Raw genomic sequence first — 24,046 nt, forward strand, 5'->3', positions numbered from 1 at the left:
CAATCCAGCACCGGCTGACTGACTGACTGACAACCAACAGGCAGAAAGAACGCTGGCAGGGACCTCTACGATGTGCTCACGCTGATAAGTATGAACAGGAATCCGGAATCGGTGCAAGAATTAATTTATTAGGCAAAGGCAAGTGTAAGTCCATTGCAATCGTCGGACATAGTGTCCACCATGACGCGTTTCGCTCGCATCCGCGAGCTTGATCACATGACGCGCTCGGGAACAATCATGCATAAATTAACACACAAGCACAAATTACTTTAGAAATAGACCTTAATGTGTGCATGAAACTAAACAACAGACTCCTGATACATATGGTGTCAAGCCTTGAAACTACCGACAGTCCATAAACACCGTATTGGTAGTTAGTTGCAGCTAAATGAAATCCAATACTTTAAAGCTGCTAAGATGTTACAAATAATTATGGCAAATATTATTTACAAACACAGTAAATAGCACTTTGTAAAATACCATTAAAAATCACAAACAAGTTGCATCAGAAATATAGTAAAATCAGCAAAGTTGCTCTTTTGAGTGCAAAAGATTCAAGTGCAAAGAGTCAAAATTATTGTGCACATATTGCTGAATCTGAGGCAAGTGCCAAAAATCAGAATAATTGTGCAAATACCGCTAAGTCAAAGGCAAGTGCATAGTGCCAAAGGGACATAAATATGAACACAATGGACAATAACAATTGACATATAACAATAAAATTGACAGTTGGAATTCTAAAACACTGTGCAAATGAGCATAATGTTAAAAAGATGACAGATAAAACTCATAAATCATGAATGAATATCATAATGGTATACCAATGGACATATCATATACAGTACTAAGGATAAACATTGCCAATCTAAATCTGATATACAGAGACAGTTGTAGAAGCAGCAATACAGAGAAACAATTCTCACAAAGGAAACTGTCAAGTCTATCAAAATGGCAAAAAAACCAGCAAGGAGTCAAAAAAGTGCAATGTGCAAAGTATAAAAAGCTAATAGCTAACGTAGTTAGAATGAGGCAATAAGCAAAATGTGTTCAAGCCTGAACAAATATACGGAGGTAGGTATTAAGAGCCTAACACAAAGTACATAGAGAGATATCTCAGTAAATTTCAAAGGGTAGATAAAAAGTTAAAATAAATGACACAGTTAGCACAAGTGAGCTGTTATACATAGTTTAAAATAACTACGGCGTAATTAAAACAGGACAGGGCAAGAGTCCAGACAGGGTAGACTAAGGTGAGGCGAATTACAGGAAATTATGTAAGTCCTCACTATTATTAAGGCCATAAGGCATCTTAGTGTCAAGGGACATGATAAAGTGAGTCTCTAATTGGCGGAGGGTTTTCTCACGGTTGCCTCCTCTCACCGAATTAGGAACAGCCCCTAGCACAGTGTATTCTAGATCCTTAAGTTTGTTATCATGGACCATTTTAAAATGTCTCGCCACAGGATAGTTTGGGTCTGAATTAACAATAGCCCTGACATGTTGTAAAATCCGTTTATGTACAGGGAGCTTCGTGCTTCCAATGTACTCAAGGCCACAAGTACAGCGCAGTTTATAAATCGCAAACTCTGTACGACACGTGAGATAGTCACGAATTGGTACTTTCTTGTTGTCAAATGCAGTAGTATAGTCAGTGCTATTAATGGCAAAGGTGCATGCACGACAAGAATTGCATTTATAAAAGCCTTTTTTAGTCAACCAAGTTTTTTTGAGGGAGACTTCAGGACTGGATTTGACAAGGGCATCCCTCATAGAGGGCGCCCGTCTAAAAGTAATCGCAGGCAATTCTGGCAAAATAGGTTTAAGTGTCATGTCAGTGAACACAATAGGCCACTGTGTATAAATCATTTTGCGAATTTGTTTATCTTGCTGACTGTAAGTGGTAACAAATCTGATGTTGGTTAAATCAGTCTCACCGTTAGATTGTGAAGAAGGTGTCACTTGTGCTTTTTTAACAATAAAGAGATCTACCCTAGGTAACAAATTGGCCTTGGTAAGTGCGGAATCCAAACTTGTTTTGGAATAACCACGAGTGAGGAAACGAGCATAGGCTTCTGATTGACAAGTTTGGCATTCTGATTCCTCACTACAGATTCGGCGAATCCTGAGGAATTCGCTATAGGGAATACTCCGAATAGTGTGATGGCGATGAGCACTATCCGCATGAAGAATGGAATTCCCTGCGGTGGTTTTCCGATGTAGTCTAGTGTGGAGTTGGCCATTGCTAACATAAAGAATCATATCCAGAAATTCCACTTTAGCATTATCAATGGTAGCAGTGAATTTAAGATTTAGGTTATTAACATTGATGGAATCAACAAATTCTAATGCACTCTGTTTGTCACCCTTCCAAATCATACAAATATCATCGATGTAGCGCCAGAAGTACATCACATTAGCAGTCCATGTGGCTTGATTGCGCAATCTGAGGACATGTTCCTCCCACCAGCCCACATGTAAACATGAGTAGCTGGGGGAGAAGCAAGCCCCCATAGCCATACCTCGCAGCTGCTGGTACACCTCTGTACCAAACAAAAAGAAATTATTGCAGAGGCATAGTTCGATCATCATTAGCAGCATCTTGTTATGATCACACATAATAATATCTCTTTGCGCATGAAAATACTGCACTGCTGCTAAACCATCAGAGTGGTTGATACTAGTGTATAAGGATTCAATATCCATCACGACTAGCAGGTAATCTGGCTCCCATGAAATATTCTTGATTTTGTTAAGAAAGTCAGGAGTGTCTTTGATATATATATATATTTTCACTTAAAAAACCATAGGTTTCACACATGTTATAGTTAGGTGGACATTTCACTCGTAAAAAACCAATGAAATTCCACTGTTATAGTTAGTTGAGATAACTATAACTCGCGCGCCCGCAATCCTCTGCTCATGACGTCACATATTACATCACTCATGACATGGTCAGTGGCATCACTCATGACATCACTCATGACATCATCCTTGTGATAGAGTGGCGGTCGCGCGAGTTATAGTTATCTCAACTAACTATAACGGGGGAATTTCATTTCAACTAACTATAACATGTGTGAAACCTATGGTTATTTAAGTGAATTTGCAAGGTTTTTTAAATGCTAATTCCTAACTATAACGTGTGTGAAACCTATGGTTTTTTCAGTGAATTTGTACGTTTTTTTAAATGCTAAGTTATGTATTTATTATTATATTTTTTATTTGTTTATTTTACAATAAACTACGTCTTAAATTTTTATTTTTTTTATGGTTTTTCACCGTGCGTGCACCGCGATTTTTTGAAAAAAAAATAAAATGTTTTTTTCACTCTTCGGGGTCCTTCAGGGACACCCTGACAAAGGCTAGGGGGTCAGGAACTCTCTACCCTGCCCCCTTTTCTCGTTCGCCACCTTCCTTTTTCACTCTCGAACTCAAAACAAACAAAATGGCGGCCGACACTTCCTGATTTCGACCGATTCGAACGTTGGCTGACATTTAACCACCAATTAAAATTATGCTCGTGCACGTTAGGGTGCGCGCACGGTGCGCGCACGGTGCGCGGCTATAGATATTTATGTGCTTTTAACTCAATTTTCTCAGGAACTATTGAACAGATTGTCTTCATATATGCAAAAGGCACTTCCCTGACCTGAGGACTACCTCTTTGCCAAATTTCAAGTAATTCTGTTCAGCCGTTCGGGCTGTACCTTCGACTAAAGGTCCTATGGAAAAATGCATGGGGAAAACGCGTTTTGGGACCCCCTTTTTTCTCTGCCCCCGCTTGACGAATCTCCCCGAGACTTTCAGGGTAGGAGCTGAGCGGAGCGCCCCATTAGTTTTGAAAATTTCGCTAAGATTCGTCAACCGGCGCCAAAGTTATTCAAAATAGAATTATGAGATTTCCTATGGAAACACGGTTCTAATTATAACTATCTACTGGCGACTGCCAGTAGAATATATATATATATATATATATATATATATATATATATATATATATATATATATATATATATATGGCACAAAAGTCTTCAACTGCTAGAAGAACTGAAGGAAACACAACGGGGATTTCAGGTAAGGTATTTAATGACAACCAGTATAGGCATGACGCGTTTCGACGTAAATGTCTTCCTCAGATGCCTTCTGTCGCAGTGCTTGTACGCCAGTTACTTGAAATACCTCCATCTGTTCTGTCTTTAATGACGTAGTCAGGTGGGCCGGCTCAGAGTCACCATCATCACTGTGGTCGCATCGGCAGACCACAGTTCCCAGAATGCACTCTCACAACAAAACTGGGTCGGGATCCCCTTCACGGCTCCATGTATCCCTTCCTGGGTCCTGGCTGTCGATAAGAACGTGGTGCAAGTACTCTGGCTTAGCATTGTGGCTGAAACAAACGCCTCATCTGGGCCCCAGAGGACGCCTCAGCCGTACAGTCCCAATCAGCCATGCTTGAATTGACGAAAACAGTGTTACGCAATTCCTCCATGCAGTCATGGACTGCTATCTGCAGCGGCACTGTGTCTGGAAGGGGATACGGTGGGTCTGAGCAATTCCAATACCTTGGACGAAGCGAAGTTGCCGAAGCTGCCCATGTAGCTCAGACCGCTTGTGGGGCGGGTCACCTTTTAGCGTGCCCAGGACACAGCACGCAAAATATGGCACAAAAGTCTTCAACTGCTAGAAGAACTGAAGGAAACACAACGGGGATTTCAGGTAAGGTATTTAATGACAACCAGTATAGGCATGACGCGTTTCGACGTAAATGTCTTCCTCAGATGCCTTCTGTCGCAGTGCTTGTACGCCAGTTACTTGAAATACCTCCATCTGTTCTGTCTTTAATGACGTAGTCAGGTGGGCCGGCTCAGAGTCACCATCATCACTGTGGTCGCATCGGCAGACCACAGTTCCCAGAATGCACTCTCACAACAAAACTGGGTCGGGATCCCCTTCACGGCTCCATGTATCCCTTCCTGGGTCCTGGCTGTCGATAAGAACGTGGTGCAAGTACTCTGGCTTAGCATTGTGGCTGAAACAAACGCCTCACCTGGGCCCCCAGGACGCCTCAGCCGTACAGTCCCAATCAGCCGTGCTTGAATTGACGAAAACAGTGTTACGCAATTCCTCCATGCAGTCATGGACTGCTATCTGCAGCGGCACTGTGTCTGGAAGGGGATACGGTGGGTCTGAGCAATTCCAATACCTTGGACGAAGCGAAGTTGCCGAAGCTGCCCATGTAGCTCAGACCGCTTGTGGTGCGGGTCACCTTTTAGCGCGCCCAGGACACAGCACGCAAAATATGGCACAAAAGTCTTCAACTGCTAGAAGAACTTAAGGAAACACAACGGGGATTTCAGGTAAGGTATTTAATGACAACCAGTATAGGCATGACGCGTTTCGACGTAAATGTCTTCCTCAGATGCCTTCTGTCGCAGTGCTTGTACGCCAGTTACTTGAAATACCTCCATCTGTTCTGTCTTTAATGACGTAGTCAGGTGGGCCGGCTCAGAGTCACCATCATCACTGTGGTCGCATCGGCAGACCACAGTTCCCAGAATGCACTCTCACAACAAAACTGGGTCGGGATCCCCTTCACGGCTCCATGTATCCCTTCCTGGGTCCTGGCTGTCGATAAGAACGTGGTGCAAGTACTCTGGCTTAGCATTGTGGCTGAAACAAACGCCTCACCTGGGCCCCCAGGACGCCTCAGCCGTACAGTCCCAATCAGCCGTGCTTGAATTGACGAAAACAGTGTTACGCAATTCCTCCATGCAGTCATGGACTGCTATCTGCAGCGGCACTGTGTCTGGAAGGGGATACGGTGGGTCTGAGCAATTCCAATACCATGGACGAAGCGAAGTTGCCGAAGCTGCCCATGTAGCTCAGACCGCTTGTGGGGCGGGTCACCTTTTAGCGCGCCCAGGAAACAGCACGCAAAATATGGCACAAAAGTCTTCAACTGCTAGAAGAACTGAAGGAAACACAACGGGGATTTCAGGTAAGGTATTTAATGACAACCAGTATAGGCATGACGCGTTTCGACGTAAATGTCTTCCTCAGATGCCTTCTGTCGCAGTGCTTGTACGCCAGTTACTTGAAATACCTCCATCTGTTCTGTCTTTAATGACGTAGTCAGGTGGGCCGGCTCAGAGTCACCATCATCACTGTGGTCGCATCGGCAGACCACAGTTCCCAGAATGCACTCTCACAACAAAACTGGGTCGGGATCCCCTTCACGGCTCCATGTATCCCTTCCTGGGTCCTGGCTGTCGATAAGAACGTGGTGCAAGTACTCTGGCTTAGCATTGTGGCTGAAACAAACGCCTCACCTGGGCCCCCAGGACGCCTCAGCCGTACAGTCCCAATCAGCCGTGCTTGAATTGACGAAAACAGTGTTACGCAATTCCTCCATGCAGTCATGGACTGCTATCTGCAGCGGCACTGTGTCTGGAAGGGGATACGGTGGGTCTGAGCAATTCCAATACCTTGGACGAAGCGAAGTTGCCGAAGCTGCCCATGTAGCTCAGACCGCTTGTGGTGCGGGTCACCTTTTAGCGCGCCCAGGACACAGCACGCAAAATATGGCACAAAAGTCTTCAACTGCTAGAAGAACTTAAGGAAACACAACGGGGATTTCAGGTAAGGTATTTAATGACAACCAGTATAGGCATGACGCGTTTCGACGTAAATGTCTTCCTCAGATGCCTTCTGTCGCAGTGCTTGTACGCCAGTTACTTGAAATACCTCCATCTGTTCTGTCTTTAATGACGTAGTCAGGTGGGCCGGCTCAGAGTCACCATCATCACTGTGGTCGCATCGGCAGACCACAGTTCCCAGAATGCACTCTCACAACAAAACTGGGTCGGGATCCCCTTCACGGCTCCATGTATCCCTTCCTGGGTCCTGGCTGTCGATAAGAACGTGGTGCAAGTACTCTGGCTTAGCATTGTGGCTGAAACAAACGCCTCACCTGGGCCCCCAGGACGCCTCAGCCGTACAGTCCCAATCAGCCGTGCTTGAATTGACGAAAACAGTGTTACGCAATTCCTCCATGCAGTCATGGACTGCTATCTGCAGCGGCACTGTGTCTGGAAGGGGATACGGTGGGTCTGAGCAATTCCAATACCATGGACGAAGCGAAGTTGCCGAAGCTGCCCATGTAGCTCAGACCGCTTGTGGGGCGGGTCACCTTTTAGCGCGCCCAGGAAACAGCACGCAAAATATGGCACAAAAGTCTTCAACTGCTAGAAGAACTGAAGGAAACACAACGGGGATTTCAGGTAAGGTATTTAATGACAACCAGTATAGGCATGACGCGTTTCGACGTAAATGTCTTCCTCAGATGCCTTCTGTCGCAGTGCTTGTACGCCAGTTACTTGAAATACCTCCATCTGTTCTGTCTTTAATGACGTAGTCAGGTGGGCCGGCTCAGAGTCACCATCATCACTGTGGTCGCATCGGCAGACCACAGTTCCCAGAATGCACTCTCACAACAAAACTGGGTCGGGATCCCCTTCACGGCTCCATGTATCCCTTCCTGGGTCCTGGCTGTCGATAAGAACGTGGTGCAAGTACTCTGGCTTAGCATTGTGGCTGAAACAAACGCCTCACCTGGGCCCCAGAGGACGCCTCAGCCGTACAGTCCCAATCAGCCATGCTTGAATTGACGAAAACAGTGTTACGCAATTCCTCCATGCAGTCATGGACTGCTATCTGCAGCGGCACTGTGTCTGGAAGGGGATACGGTGGGTCTGAGCAATTCCAATACCTTGGACGAAGCGAAGTTGCCGAAGCTGCCCATGTAGCTCAGACCGCTTGTGGTGCGGGTCACCTTTTAGCGCGCCCAGGACACAGCACGCAAAATATGGCACAAAAGTCTTCAACTGCTAGAAGAACTTAAGGAAACACAACGGGGATTTCAGGTAAGGTATTTAATGACAACCAGTATAGGCATGACGCGTTTCGACGTAAATGTCTTCCTCAGATGCCTTCTGTCGCAGTGCTTGTACGCCAGTTACTTGAAATACCTCCATCTGTTCTGTCTTTAATGACGTAGTCAGGTGGGCCGGCTCAGAGTCACCATCATCACTGTGGTCGCATCGGCAGACCACAGTTCCCAGAATGCACTCTCACAACAAAACTGGGTCGGGATCTCCTTCACGGCTCCATGTATCCCTTCCTGGGTCATGGCTGTCGATAAGAACGTGGTGCAAGTACTCTGGCTTAGCATTGTGGCTGAAACAAACGCCTCACCTGGGCCCCCAGGACGCCTCAGCCGTACAGTCCCAATCAGCCGTGCTTGAATTGACGAAAACAGTGTTACGCAATTCCTCCATGCAGTCATGGACTGCTATCTGCAGCGGCACTGTGTCTGGAAGGGGATACGGTGGGTCTGAGCAATTCCAATACCATGGACGAAGCGAAGTTGCCGAAGCTGCCCATGTAGCTCAGACCGCTTGTGGGGCGGGTCACCTTTTAGCGCGCCCAGGAAACAGCACGCAAAATATGGCACAAAAGTCTTCAACTGCTAGAAGAACTGAAGGAAACACAACGGGGATTTCAGGTAAGGTATTTAATGACAACCAGTATAGGCATGACGCGTTTCGACGTAAATGTCTTCCTCAGATGCCTTCTGTCGCAGTGCTTGTACGCCAGTTACTTGAAATACCTCCATCTGTTCTGTCTTTAATGACGTAGTCAGGTGGGCCGGCTCAGAGTCACCATCATCACTGTGGTCGCATCGGCAGACCACAGTTCCCAGAATGCACTCTCACAACAAAACTGGGTCGGGATCCCCTTCACGGCTCCATGTATCCCTTCCTGGGTCCTGGCTGTCGATAAGAACGTGGTGCAAGTACTCTGGCTTAGCATTGTGGCTGAAACAAACGCCTCACCTGGGCCCCCAGGACGCCTCAGCCGTACAGTCCCAATCAGCCGTGCTTGAATTGACGAAAACAGTGTTACGCAATTCCTCCATGCAGTCATGGACTGCTATCTGCAGCGGCACTGTGTCTGGAAGGGGATACGGTGGGTCTGAGCAATTCCAATACCTTGGACGAAGCGAAGTTGCCGAAGCTGCCCATGTAGCTCAGACCGCTTGTGGGGCGGGTCACCTTTTAGCGCGCCCAGGACACAGCACGCAAAATATGGCACAAAAGTCTTCAACTGCTAGCAGAACTGAAGGAAACACAACGGGGATTTCAGGTAAGGTATTTAATGACAACCAGTATAGGCATGACGCGTTTCGACGTAAATGTCTTCCTCAGATGCCTTCTGTTGCAGTGCTTGTACGCCAGTTACTTGAAATTCCTCCATCTGTTCTGTCTTTAATGACGTAGTCAGGTGGGCCGGCTCAGAGTCACCATCATCACTGTGGTCGCATCGGCTGACCACAGTTCCCAGAATGCACTCTCACAACAAAACTGGGTCGGGATCCCCTTCACGGCTCCATGTATCCCTTCCTGGGTCCTGGCTGTCGATAAGAACGTGGTGCAAGTACTCTGGCTTAGCATTGTGGCTGAAACAAACGCCTCACCTGGGCCCCCAGGACGCCTCAGCCGTACAGTCCCAATCAGCCGTGCTTGAATTGACGAAAACAGTGTTACGCAATTCCTCCATGCAGTCATGGACTGCTATCTGCAGCGGCACTGTGTCTGGAAGGGGATACGGTGGGTCTGAGCAATTCCAATACCTTGGACGAAGCGAAGTTGCCGAAGCTGCCCATGTAGCTCAGACCGCTTGTGGAGCGGGTCACCTTTTAGCGCGCCCAGGACACAGCACGCAAAATATGGCACAAAAGTCTTCAACTGCTAGAAGAACTGAAGGAAACACAACGGGGATTTCAGGTAAGGTATTTAATGATAACCAGTATAGGCATGACGCGTTTCGACGTAAATGTCTTCCTCAGATGCCTTCTGTCGCAGTGCTTGTACGCCAGTTACTTGAAATACCTCCATCTGTTCTGTCTTTAATGACGTAGTCAGGTGGGCCGGCTCAGAGTCACCATCATCACTGTGGTCGCATCGGCAGACCACAGTTCCCAGAATGCACTCTCACAACAAAACTGGGTCGGGATCCCCTTCACGGCTCCATGTATCCCTTCCTGGGTCCTGGCTGTGGATAAGAACGTGGTGCAAGTACTCTGGCTTAGCATTGTGGCTGAAACAAACGCCTCACCTGGGCCCCCAGGACGCCTCAGCCGTACAGTCTCAATCAGCCGTGCTTGAATTGACGAAAACAGTGTTACGCAATATATATATATACACCCAGACAAGAATTCTCCCTTTCAGAAAATAATCCAGCACTCCGTGGGGGTTTGTTCACTCAATCTTTATATATATAATCATATAATTTATTGGCACATATTGGGTTGTATCCTCACTGTTTTACTATATCCCTGTGTCTAGGGTAAATTCAAGGTCAATATTGAATTGGCCTGTTTTAAGAAACTAATTGCATTGCAGGATCTGTTACAAAATGGTTGATCCACCGAGTTTGGTGCCACGGCATCTTGAGGCAGAATACTAATGCCCATCTATGGGCAAGATTTAATTCATGTGATTTTCCTATATAGGAGTGTTCATATGGTATGAAGGATTTACATATTTATGTATTACTGTGGAATTATTGCTATATTTATTGCATTATTTTCCTTCCGTTTTAGACATTCTAAGATGGCGCTTGATTAGTTGTCCTAAGATGATTAGTCTGTTTTCTGTCTCTACACCGGAAATTATGAATGCACTTTATAAATGTGAAATGGCCGCGGCGTTTCTATGCAGAAATTGACGAAGGCCAAGTGCCGAAACTCGTCTTTGCCCGGAGTTCAAGCAATAAATCCATTTGAACTCTCCCCCGTGAGTGCTGTCGTCTGTTACGGGTACAATCACCCGATGGAACTGTGAGCTGCATATTCGAAGCGGGAACACCCCCGCTTGTCGTGCACCCGTTCGTGAGTGCAACTGGCTGGTGTTGTGGAGCAAGTATTATTTTTCCAGCTGCACCGTGATTGCGGGATCATTGGAGATTGAGTGCCGTGACATCCTGGATATACTGGGTTAATATTGCCATGATCAAGGACGGACGGCTGAGATAACGTGAATCCCGGTAAGGTGCCGAAAGCACGAATACTCCATTTATTATCCACATTTCCACTGAACGAGGGGGAGAAGGGCATGAACACTGTAGTTGTGCATACAACTATTAAACAATTTACATGATGTTCTGCGAAACGGAATGCAGAGAAGTGGCCGAAAACATTTTTAAAAAACAGAACGGGACTAACAGGATTGCAAGTAATAACAATGGAACGTCTGCGATGTCGAATCTAGCCTCAAAATTTTCCAACCTAGAACGTCTCTACGAGCGAGAGATCAGGAAATGGTGGGAGGCCACCTCCCTGCAAAACTACTTAGAGGTAGGCAGAGGTCCGAGAGGCCATCGAATTTACACAGTACCGGCGTATGAAAATCCGGACCCCTTGCTGTTGGATGCATGGGCAGAACACACGGCCCAGTCCTGTAAGGGAATGCTCGAAATACTTATACGGTTCGCATGGAGCGACCGTGACAAGGCCTTAATATCGATTAAAGAATTGGAGGACGTTTTGCGTAATGAAGAAGACCAAACCAATGTGGATACAAAACGTGAACAAATGAAAAAAAGATTGAAAACATATGAACAAAAAATAAAACAGCGTAAAGAAGAGAAATTTGACTGGGATGAAAGAGACTATAGCCAAGGCAGCATACTAACATTTGCCAAGAAATATGACAATCCCAGGAGAGAATTACGACAAAAACCAATCCAACCATCAGCAGTGGCCCCAGATGCATCAGAATCGGAAATTACGGGTGATGAATCCTCTAATGAAGATGGAGCTAGTGGGGCGCAAATGGATGCACCTCCTTTTCACGAGGAATTCCGACTTATCAGGAAACAGCAATTGCAGGGAGGCAGAGGCAAGCCTCCAGAACGGGCAGCAAGAGGAAGACGAGGCGGGGGGGCGGGGGCAAAAAAATTCGAAGGCTCGCCACCCATGACCTGCAGGAAGAAGTTTTTCAACAAACGGAAATGAAGCAACAAAACTTGACGATAATTAATTTGACTCCGAGAGTGTTAACCATGGAAGAAGAATCGGTCTTGCAACTCGGTCTCTCTTTTTGCCCACAGAAAAGCATTGAATTTACCCAGACAAGAATTGACTTGTTTAAATTTACTCGTAAGCTGAAGCTACACAAATACTTCAAGTTGAAACCTCCCACCAGACAAAACATGAATCCTAGCCATAGAACAACTGCGAAAGATGTATTGACTGGTAAGGATATTGCAACTTTGAAAGTATTGGAGTATCTAAGAACGGAAACCACTGAGACTGAAAATACTAACATTTGCTCCACACAACTTATGGCCCAATGTGAAATTCAACAAAGTGGAGGCTCTAGTCCATTTAAACCTGCATCAGTATTTCTTCCACAAATGGCCACTAATGCAATTGACACATTCTCCGATGCTGTGATTAAAGACCTTACACGCTTGCGTTGTGATAATAAATATAAGAATTGAACTACGAACTTCTCCAAGCAGCAACAGAAGGTGTTGGATAATTTATCTAAGGACACCTCTCTTGTTTGTAAACCTTCGGACAAAGGGGGGAATATTGTTTTGATGCCTAAGACCCAGTATGAAACTGAAGCATATCGTCAATTGAATGATACCGTATGCTATGAAAAAACTAGTGAACAGATGTACAATCAGAGTATTACCGATTATCATCTGTTGATTTCTTCTTGGTACAAAAAGAATAAACTAAACTTAGAGGAACATCTATTTTTGAGATGTTTGAATCCTATCATCCCTACTTTTTACTACTTGCCTAAAGTCCATAAAGACATCAAGAATCCTCCAGGGAGACCCATTATTGCCTCTCAGGGTAGTCTTACGGAGCATCTCTCTATGTATGTCGACTTTTTCATTTCTCAACATGTGGTTACATTGAAATCGTATTTGAGAGATACAAAATATTTTTTAACACACATTGATGAAATTGAATGGCAAGCTAGTTACTGCCTTATAGTTCTTGACATTACGAGCCTGTATACATGCATTGCACACGCAGACGGCCTTGAAGCCACACGTTTCTTTTTACAAACTCGTGGCTTGAGGTTTTATGAACATAACAAGATGATTTGGGAATTTGTCAATTTTTGCCTGATTCATAACATTTTTTTGTTTCAAAAACATCTGTTTCGACAGATGTCGGGGACCGCCATGGGAACCTGCTTCGCCCCCAGCTATGCGAACTTGTTCGTTGGCTGGTGGGAGGAGCAGGTGGCCTGGGCGGAGCCTAACGCATTTTGGAACATGAGGATAAAGGCTTGGTATCGCTATATTGATGATTTGTTCATAGTGTTTGATGGTCCACCAGATTTGGCGAAATCATACATTGATGTTTTAAATTGCAATAATGTAAACCTAAAATTTTCAGGCGAAGTAAGGACTGAGGAGGTGAATTATCTGGACCTCACTGTATATGTAAATGACGGACAGTTACAGACTAAACTCTATCGGAAAATCACTGCATGGAATTCAACCCTTTTTGCCACCAGCAGCCATCCCAAGAAACTGGTTGATAGCATCCCATTTGGAGAGCTACTTAGGCTGAAAAGGAATAATACCAGTAATAAGGAATTCCTAAAGGCAGCAGAATCGAGCATGCAACGCTTTAGAGTGAGAGGCTACAGCGAAGCAGTTCTGTCTAGTGCCCTAGATAGAGTTAATAAGATCCCGAGAAGAGACCTATTTGCGGAGAAAGCTGTGAATAAGTCCAAAAATGGCACCTTCCGCATGATCACCACTTTTTCTGAAAATGCCAACCAACTTAAGAGGATATTGCGAAAAAACTGGCTTATCCTCCTTACTGACCACATCATCAAAGAAGATTTACCAACGAATCCTTTGGTTACGTTCAGAAAAGCTAGGTCATTAAGAGACCACCTGGTCCATAGCTATTATGATGTAGAACCCAGTAGGGCATCGTTTAAAACACTCAATGGTTTTTACCCATGTGGTAAGTGCAAAGCCTGTAAGAAAAGCAAACGCACTTTAACTTATGATGTCCCTGGCCTCAGTACACCTAAAAAGATCACTAAGTTCCTTACATGCACCACTCCCTATGCTATTTACTGTTTAGTGTGCCCTTGTGGGCTTCGTTATATCGGGAGCACGATCCACCCGGTGAAAATACGGATCCTTAAACACATGAGGGCGATAAACAATGTAGACGAATCGTACCCAGTAGCAAGACATTATAATAAGATGCATTGTCGAAATAAGGATCTCCTATCATACTTTTGTTTGGATCATGTACCACAAAATCCCAGGGGTGGTGATAGGATACAGAGACTTAGACGTCTAGAATCACGCTACATTATAGACTTGCAAAGCAAGAATCCACTGGGTCTGAATAGTAGTGAAGAGCTTGCTGTACACTTAGGATAAACTGGTTTACATTGCAAATTCATGATGATTTTCTCCTCCATTTCTTGTATTAACTTTGCATTCTGTATTTTCTTTCCTTCGCACACAAAAATGTACTATTTGTGTATGGATATTTGATTAAGTTTTATTGAGTCCAGTTGCATAGGTAGAGCACCGGCCCATCTATGGGCATGATTTATGTATGACTCTCCTATATGGGTGTGTTCCACCGAGTTTGGTGCCACGGCATCTTGAGGCAGAATACTAATGCCCATCTATGGGCAAGATTTAATTCATGTGATTTTCCTATATAGGAGTGTTCATATGGTATGAAGGATTTACATATTTATGTATTACTGTGGAATTATTGCTATATTTATTGCATTATTGTCCTTCCGTTTTAGACATTCTAAGATGGCGCTTGATTAGTTGTCCTACGATGATTAGTCTGTTTTCTGTCTCTACACCGGAAATTATGAATGCACTTTATAAATGTGAAATGGCCGCGGCGTTTCTATGCAGAAATTGACGAAGGCCAAGTGCCGAAACGCGTCTTTGCCCGGAGTTCAAGCAATAAATCCCTTTGAACTCTCCCCCATGAGTGCTGTCGTCTGTTACGGGTACAATCACCCGATGGAACTGTGAGCTGCATATATATATATATACACCCAAACAAGAATTCTCCCTTTCAGAAAATAATCCAGCACTCCGTGGGGGTTTGTTCACTCAATCTTTATATATATAATCATATAATTTATTGGCACATATTGGGTTGTATCCTCACTGTTTTACTATATCCGTGTGTCTAGGGTAAATTCAAGGTCAATATTGAATTGGCCTGTTTTAAGAAACTAATTGCATTGCAGGATCTGTTACAAAATGGTTGATCCTCCTTCAGCACCACAGCAGTTAAACCGCACTATCTTGAGGTGATTTCATTGGAGACAGTCAACAATAGGAGACATCTTGGCCTCTGTGAACATCATATTTTGTTGCTATCGCTGCCAAAGAATCACACTATGGCAGTGCATGATCTACAGTGGCAGGTCTGCCACTTTTTATTGCAGATTTAGCACAGTGAAGATTGCTATGCACATTCATATAACACGCTTGAAAACACATTCAAAATGTTATGGAAACAGCGAATTAGGTATTGGTGGAAGTTCCACCTCAGGTTTCCCCAAAGTAGATTCTCTATTTCAGAGACGCTCACTTGGGGGACAGCGCATAATGGGGGAGAACTGAAGAAAGGCAGAGTTGTGTAGGACCTATGCTCCCGATATTGGTGGATGGAAAGTATGGAGACAAAAATCTAAATTGAACTGTATTTACCTTAATTGATAAAAGATATATATGTTTTATTACCTACTGTGAAGTGATTATTATTCATACTGTGATGCTTGTGTACAAGAGACATTAAGTTATAATCATGTATGTCTGTATCTGAAACACACATTTTACAATTCCTCTTTCTACAATTCTTGCCTTAAATTGCTAACTTGAAATCATTTACTCTGTCTCCACTTTTAGGTCTTAAACATGAATTTAACCCTGAATCTCTTCCTCCTTTTTTATTAGGTTTCAATTGTGTTACAGCTTTACCCAATCTTGAGTTTGATGAAGAATCAGAAGATTTGTCCTCATATTTGGGATCATCTAAGTATAAACAGCGTGATCCTGACATAAAACAACAGAAAACACCTAGATATGGAACATTGAAAGAGAGTAAAAAAAAGGTTACTCCTAACACAGATGTACGTCATGCAGCAACCATACGATCCTCAGGTTAGTACCACCAAATCTACATTCAACATGCTATTACCATCAGGAATTTTTCAGGAAACCCAGCACCTCCCATCTAAGTACAAATGATAGAACCACACGAATGTCTTCAGAACCAAGAACTGTATATAGTTGTGAGGAACCATACAGGATATTGACTTTTATTACTACATCTCAAACTACTAATAAAAAATGTATCTCACACCAGACTTATAATAATACAGAGGCAATGTATATATTCAACCAAAGAGCACATCCAACTTTAGCTTCAATGCTATGGTACAATCACAAGGGCAATGATGAGGCAGCTGGCTCGATTTGGGTTTCTACAATGTGTAAATATATTCCCACCTCCTCATTAGATACAGGTAGCACAAACAAAGTATGCCTGTAATGAATTGGGTTATTTGTTGGTGGGGGGTGGAAGCCCCACTCTGGCAACAACCCCAAAATTCACTAAATTAACCTGAGTTTAACCCTCTGGCAGCTTGGCACATAACAGTGAGGCTTAACTTAGAGGCAAAGTGTGAGCAATTTATGCAGCACACAGACTGATCAAAAAATGAGAGTACATTCTAACAAATAAGATGATAAAGCAAAGAAAATCTGATTAGTGAAACGGAAGATATGCAGTTTTAAAGTTTTAGGTAGACATATCTTCCCTTAGAAATTGGGTCTCTAGTTGGGAAAGGCGTGTACCCTTTCCAAGTAGGGACCACAATCCTAGTCAGGGTATGTCAGATACACAACCTAAATTAACCTGTGCTCAACTTCTGGTAGCTTGGCACAGTGCAGTCAGGCTTAACTCAAGAGGAAATGTGTACATAAGTGTGCACACTTTAGTTACAGTAACACAGTGAAAACACCACAATAAGACTGCACACCAGTTTAGAAAAACAAGACCAAAACGACAAACATCCAATAAATAGAACTTGAGATATACATTTTTAAAGAATAGACTGCAATATAGTTCTTTAAAGTTCTTTAAAGTGTTTAGGAGTTACTTGAGGTCGTGCTAGACTGTGATAAATCCAAAGATCAGGGCGACCACAATGGAGGGCAGGCCAACTACAAGACCCACACAGGGCCTGCTGAAAAAGCACCTTGGATGAAGCAAGTGTCGACGTCGAAGTCTTGATGCAGCAGTTCCGATTCATGCAGTCAGGCCAATGTGTCATCACCGAGCTGCACACACAGGTCCCGCGTTGTCGTCAAACCCCTTACAATTCAGGTGCTGCATTGTTGTTGAGCCTCACAGGGAAGTCTTCGTATCGGCGCTGTATCAGCATAGAACCTTGCAGTCGGGACCCATGTTGTCATGGAGCTGTACAGGGATGTCTTCAGATTGGCACTGCCTGGCATTGGAGGGCACTGTGTCGGTTCCAATTGGCACAAAGTCATTACTGCATCACTTTTTGCTGGAAAGAAGCTGTATAGCCCGCTTTCAAGGCCCAGGACTGGATTGGCATCTGTTAGAAGGGCAGGACTCGGAGTTGGCAGAGTCCAGCAGCTGAAGAAGAGTTGAAGGAAGTCTTTGAGGGCCCTGAGTTTTCAAGAACAGGGTGTTATATGGTCATATTTAGGCCCGGGTAGGAACACCACCATTTAACATGCTCACTTCTTTATGTTGCTGCCTTTTCTTAAACACGCTGGCATTTGACACATTTGCTGAGGGCCTATGCAGGATAATATTCTCTGCAATGGTTTTGCTTACATTTCCACTTCGTAGGCATATTATAAAATACCTTGAACATTCTGTACAAGGGCACAGTTCTCTTCACAAAATGTTGTTATTTTGTTATTGTCCAGTGGGCGACTGAGCTGTCATAGAAGAATCAACAATAGCTGCCTGGCTGAGACTTCAGCATGGAAACATGGATGATGTTTATTATATAAATTACATCATTCCCTTGTTTATTTAGAGGAGCATGTCTCTGGCATTGAGAGATCACTCCATACCAGAATTCCAGTTCAGCTGATTCCTGTTTACCTCTTGCGAAAAATGATGCCCAGCTCTTCACTAAGACGGGCACCCTGATGACACTTACCCACAGGTAACAGAGGGGTTAGATCACCCTACAAGGATTTTGGCAAATGCACCCACCCTAGGTACACTAGGATAGGTAATGCTACGTAGGAGTACAATATATTACAGTACTTATATGCAAGCATATATTCCCTGTAACAGCAAAATGGTTGAATTGTTTATCTTCTTCACCATCCTAGTAATGCTGATCACGTTATTCTTTTTCCTTCTGGTGATTCTTGCAACACACGTTTTTTATACAAGAATCACAATGCTTCAATAAAAATGTTAATACTATGGTGTGTACTTCTTTTGGTATGCATGTGTTACCAAACAAAAAGGTTCTAGATCTGTTTCCACGATTTCCTTGGGTAGTCAGGGTTGTCATGTTTTGAGGTTGCACAATCTGTTTGTTACCTGGTCAGGATTGGGGTACAGATGGTGCACTGTGAGCAAGCAGGACTAAGGCCAACATATCCTGATGGTGTGCGTAGAATCAGTCTTGCATAGTTCCAAGATTTCTGTTGTTCAACAAACGCACAGTTGTTACTATGAAAGTATAAGCCGTACGACATGGCTCTGCCAATGTTCTAGCTTGGGTTCTTATTTAATGGATCGCCCTAGTAGTTTATGTTTGTGTTCCCGAAGACCCCCTACTAACCTGTTTACCAGAGACATCCATGGTGTTAGGGAAAATCCTCCTCAGCTGAGTAGGCAACTCCTATGTATTGGCTGCCGGGTGGTCAAGCCTGAACCTTTCAAAGGATCATCCCTTAGAGGTACCCTTTCTGAATTCCACATATTCTAATGGCTAGCGCACCACCAGTTAACATAACGATGAACTGCAGACTTGCAGTTACACAAATTTTAGAACAACACAGACTGCTCCTTCTGGGTGGAGATGTGACCTTCGTGTTTGAAGCCCACAAAGCATATAGGACAGAGGTATTCTACATTCATGGGTTAAATTCCCAGCAGTGAATGCACAATCAATATTTTTTCATGCTTAAACTATAGCTGCTGCACCCAACAACCACAGAGTTTACAAAGCACTAGAAATACCAATGACATACGAAGAACACCAAAATTGGTTTGAAGGTGCCTTACCACACACAGCAAATGAAGTTAGACTAGGTCCCCTCAACAATGAGGGACCAACAGGGCCAGTTTCAGCTGGTTACACACTTTACCCAGACATAGCAAATCTGACCACACCAGAACTATGTACACTGTACATGGATCTAGTCAGAATATACAGATGTTTAAAAAAATTAGTCATGCAAACAATGACAGTAAATCCCACAAGGGATGCTCAAGCTGCACATCCACCATTTGCTACTCCTGGAATTAGTCCAGTAAATATCAATGCAGTTATAGGCAAAGCTTCCACTAGATGGGAGGAGATTCTGTTATGGATTGCACCAAAAACATATCTGCTTGAAGCAGTGTTTCCCCAAATGGGACCCCAAGAAAAACATAGAATTCTCACAATATGCTTGCCAATGGGGATGGCTCCCCCAGTGGAATAGTGCACCACTTGGGGTACAGTCTTTGCTGCAGTATTTACCAGAACACAAGGTATACCCTCATTAGCTGTTTTGCCATAGGTGCTTAAACTGATCCAAAATGAGCACGGGCAGCCCCTGCCCTAGATTTTGGGATGAAACTGATGGGCAACTTTGTCACAGTATCTGCCATAATATTAAGTAACATTAAAGGGGAAGCGCTGTGTTGACTATACGCCAGCAACTCACAAATGTAGCTTCGGGAGGCCAGGAGATCAATTACCTAGAATTATTGAGGAAACCTTTGCAACATTAGGTAGAGATAATTTGGAAGCCAGACCTAGTAAACCCCAAATTGAGGGTCGTTCTGAAAAGGATAATTCAAAGCAGGCATCAGAGTCTTCAAGAAGTGGGATAACAAGAAAAATGAAGAAAAGACTAAAACATGGGATGGATCTCCGCAACAGGAGTCCACTGAAAAACATCCATAATTTGCGTAAACATGATAATATTAAAACGCCTTATAGGTATCAACATACTTTCAGGAGTCAACTGAAAAACGATCGGAGAGAGAAGGACTATCAGAGTGCAGATCAGAGGAGTATGTGGAACTGAAAAAGAACTAACAATTCTTTACTGACCTTATAATAAAACAGGAAGACAAACCTAAACAGTTCAAGCCTCAATTCAAATAGCAGAAGGTAGCTGGCATTAAAGTCAAGCATGTCGTGAATATTTTGCTTCTGTGCAAGCTGTGTGGTTTGGCCATTCTGGACAGCGCAGCAGAAGTCACAGTAGTTCACCATAATTTTATGGAATGTCTGGCGGCGGTAGCTATGAGTTACTACATCCAGGTGGAAACATCGGATAGGAGACTAAGTGTCCCTAGTCAATTATATGAATTGCAACTCCAAATTGAGGGGGATATACAACGTACTAAAAATGTTTGCTTTTGGGAGAACTTGTCACTATTGTCACTATGACATCCTCTTGGCTGAAATGGATTGGCCACCAGAGTTTGTTATGGATTGCCCAGAGGAAATACCACAACCATGTGGGGTGGGATGATGTTTTGCCCTTATCACATCATACCTGAGGTCAAACCCACAATCACACCAACAATACCCCATTAAACAGGAAGCTAAAAAACAAGTTATACAGATACTCACACAATTTGAATACCAAGGTGTAATGGAAAATTGCACCTCCCCTATGAATAGTCCTTTGGTTCCAGTAATTAAACCAGACCATTTGTATCATTTAGTCTTAGAGTATAGACATTTGAACACTGCTACATGTCCACTTGCTGTGCAGAATTTGCACAGAGCGGCACTAATGAACAATATAGTATGGAAAAAAATCCAAAACAACATTAATCATCTCTAATAGATTTTTCTGCCAGAATAGGTATTTGACTGCATTCAGAGCACTAGGTGTCTAAAAAACAGTTCTGTTGATTGCCCCATGGATATAAGAACAGTCCAGGGCTGTTTTCAACCTGGGTAACAGAACTTTTAAAAGATTTTGATGACCAGCTATTGCCCTATATTGATGACATATACCTAACGAATGATGACCTCTCAACTCACTTGGCAGAAGTAGATCACATAGTATTGGGATTTGCTTACATGGGCTACAAATTTAATTTCAAGAAATCAAAAATAGTCTATCTCAGTATCCTGTTCTTGGGATACGAGCTGTCAAGTGAAGACAGAAGCCTTGCGACACATTTCTAAGAGAAGGGTGCGCTTCTGAAACCACTAAACACATTGAAAGAACTCCAGTCGATATTGGGTTTCCAAAATTTTGGCAGAACTTACATTAAAACCATTTTACGACTTGATTCGGCCAGACTTTTCAAGCACACATTGGACATTTGAACATACACAAATTTTACATTCAGTACATGCTGACATGTTAGCTTCAAAACACTTACACACACATGTAAACACCACAAACCTGGTGATCCGTATAATTGCGGGAGCTTCAGGATACACCTCTTTTACATTCACTGAAGGAGTCACAGTACCAATTACATATAAATCGCATTTATATGAAAATGCACAAATGTGTTTTGCACCAACAGAAAAGATTCTGATGGCAGTGCAGACTGCTGTGGTGAGAGAGAGGGATCATTGGCTCAGGAGAAATGAATAATTGTCGTAACTCCAGTTCTGGCCTTAGAGGCTGTAACAAAGTCCAGTGTTGCAAACGTGAAAGATTTAAATCCATGATGGATACAATGGGCCAACTCACTCACAGCTACAGATATAGACTACATATTTGACTCTACACTACAAACACAAGCATATCTACACTATGAACACGAATATCCTCTGCCTAATGAAGTAATGCCTCTGTATCAATACGATTATATCATCTATACTGATGGTTCTGCTCAGCCTGCCATTGGGTCCAAGGACCCATACTCTGTTGCATGAGCAGCAGTTAATGGTCAAATGGTGGATGGAGAATTCCATCCTCATAAAACCTACACGCAGTCACTTGGTGATTAAACATTGCAGCTGGCTGAACTGAAAACTCTAATTCTAGCACTGGAGAATATGGGTCCTGGATTCCCACATTTATTGTATGTGATTCATATTATTGTGTCCAGTCTTATAATGAGTACTTAAACTACTGGAGTCAGAATTGATTCAGAGATTGCAAAGGTTACATAATAATGCACAAGATGCTTTGGAGACAAGTGGCCAAAATAAAAGCGTGATTGCCACTGACTCATGTGATACACACGTTGAGTCATCAATTTGTAGGAATACACGTTGCAGGGAATTCCATGGCTGATGAAGCCGCAAAAGCACAAGTGCAAACAGCTGTAGTCACTGCCATTACTCGTTCTGGTACGAGGATAGATGGAGACATCATGACGGCTGTCAACACTGGGCGTGATGACACCCACTTACTGAAAGGTTTTTCCAACAAAATACTCCCACCAGTTAAGAACGCAAAACATTCTATTTGCTCATATTCCCGGAGTGGCTGATAGAGTAATACCCAATTCAGATCGCAGGTTAGGTTTAATCCTAGCACCACATGAGGGTCTAGCATCTGCTCACACAGGAGTGGCGGTTACAATTTCACAATTGCAACAACGCTATTGGTGGCCAGGTTTATGCAAACAGACCAAGGACTCTATCCTTAAATGCGACATCTGTCAGCAGATGAAGGCTTCCACCATAGCACGCCCACCAGAAACACCTTTATTAATCTTAGATATACCTCTGGCTTGTGTTTATCTGGACCACTGAGGACCGTTAAATTCCGATGGGTCATACAAATACATCACAGCAGCAGTGGATTCCTGTTCTTGATTCCTATGAGCTTGGCCACAGCGATCGGCTGATGCCCGAACTGTTATAAAAGACCTGCAAGTATTTATCAGGACATATGCAGTAGCCACATTCCAATCAGACCAGGGTCTGGTGTTTGCCTCCAGCGCCTAGAGAGACACCATGGGAAAATTATGTGTGACTATGCAGTATTCCTCACCTTATCATCCTGAGGGAAATGCAGTAGTGGTGAGGAAGAACGGTAACCTAAAGCAGTCTAGGGTACTAGGTTCAGGTCGCAGTTAAGTTCATCACCTGAATGGGCTCCAGAGAGCCCTCAATAATCTGCCTAGAAATCCCTGGCTGGTTGGACTCCCTATGAGATTTTGTTCGAGGTTAACATGTGGGTTCCAGACCTCAACAGTACCAGCACAGTGATGGTGGAAACACCTTTTGATATCAGTGAATGTTGGATGTTTTGCGGAACAGAACAATGTCAGAGAAGTGCAGAGCAACATCCAGCAGAAACGTTCTGCCACTGGTGAAGTGAAGGAAGTGCCAGCACCTCCTGGTTGGATTCCAGAGATCGGTGATCTAGTCTGGGAGAAGACTGTGGGCAAGAAGGAATTCAAACCTGTGCCTGTCCTGGCTGTTAAAGGTACCGGAACTGTACTTTTACCACCCCTTGCTGGTAGCAAACAGAGGAGATCTGTATCAATACATCTCATCAAACCACATCATGTGACAGTTCTACACAGTAGGCCAAAAGGCCTCCTGGGTAGTTACCTGTCTCCTCTCATTGTCCTACAGAAGGTCCCATTGGAAGCTTTGGCGAGCAATGAAATGTCTTCTTCCCGGCTGGGGACCGATAACACTGAAGTATCACTTCTTCATGTTTCACAACCAGATACCATACAATCAACATGTACGGAAACACAGATTTCAATTCTGCAAACAGACAAAAA

The 24,046-nt window shown here is 43.7% G+C and overlaps 1 protein-coding gene across 4 annotated transcripts in view; it reads left to right on the forward strand.

The window, feature by feature from the left end:
• LOC146809647 (uncharacterized) overlaps nt 1-24,046 on the forward strand; it is a 977,933-nt gene that overhangs the window by 624,015 nt on the left and 329,872 nt on the right. For all 4 annotated transcript variants that reach the window (XM_085616504.1, XM_085616506.1, XM_085616505.1 and 1 more), the window contains one exon: nt 16,057-16,263. In XM_085616504.1, the coding sequence (XP_085472630.1) occupies nt 16,057-16,263 (207 nt within the window). The remainder of the gene's footprint in view (nt 1-16,056; nt 16,264-24,046) is intronic.

The sequence above is a fragment of the Triturus cristatus genome, chromosome 7 (genome assembly GCF_964204655.1).
Source record: "Triturus cristatus chromosome 7, aTriCri1.1, whole genome shotgun sequence".
NCBI lineage: Eukaryota > Metazoa > Chordata > Amphibia > Caudata > Salamandridae > Triturus > Triturus cristatus.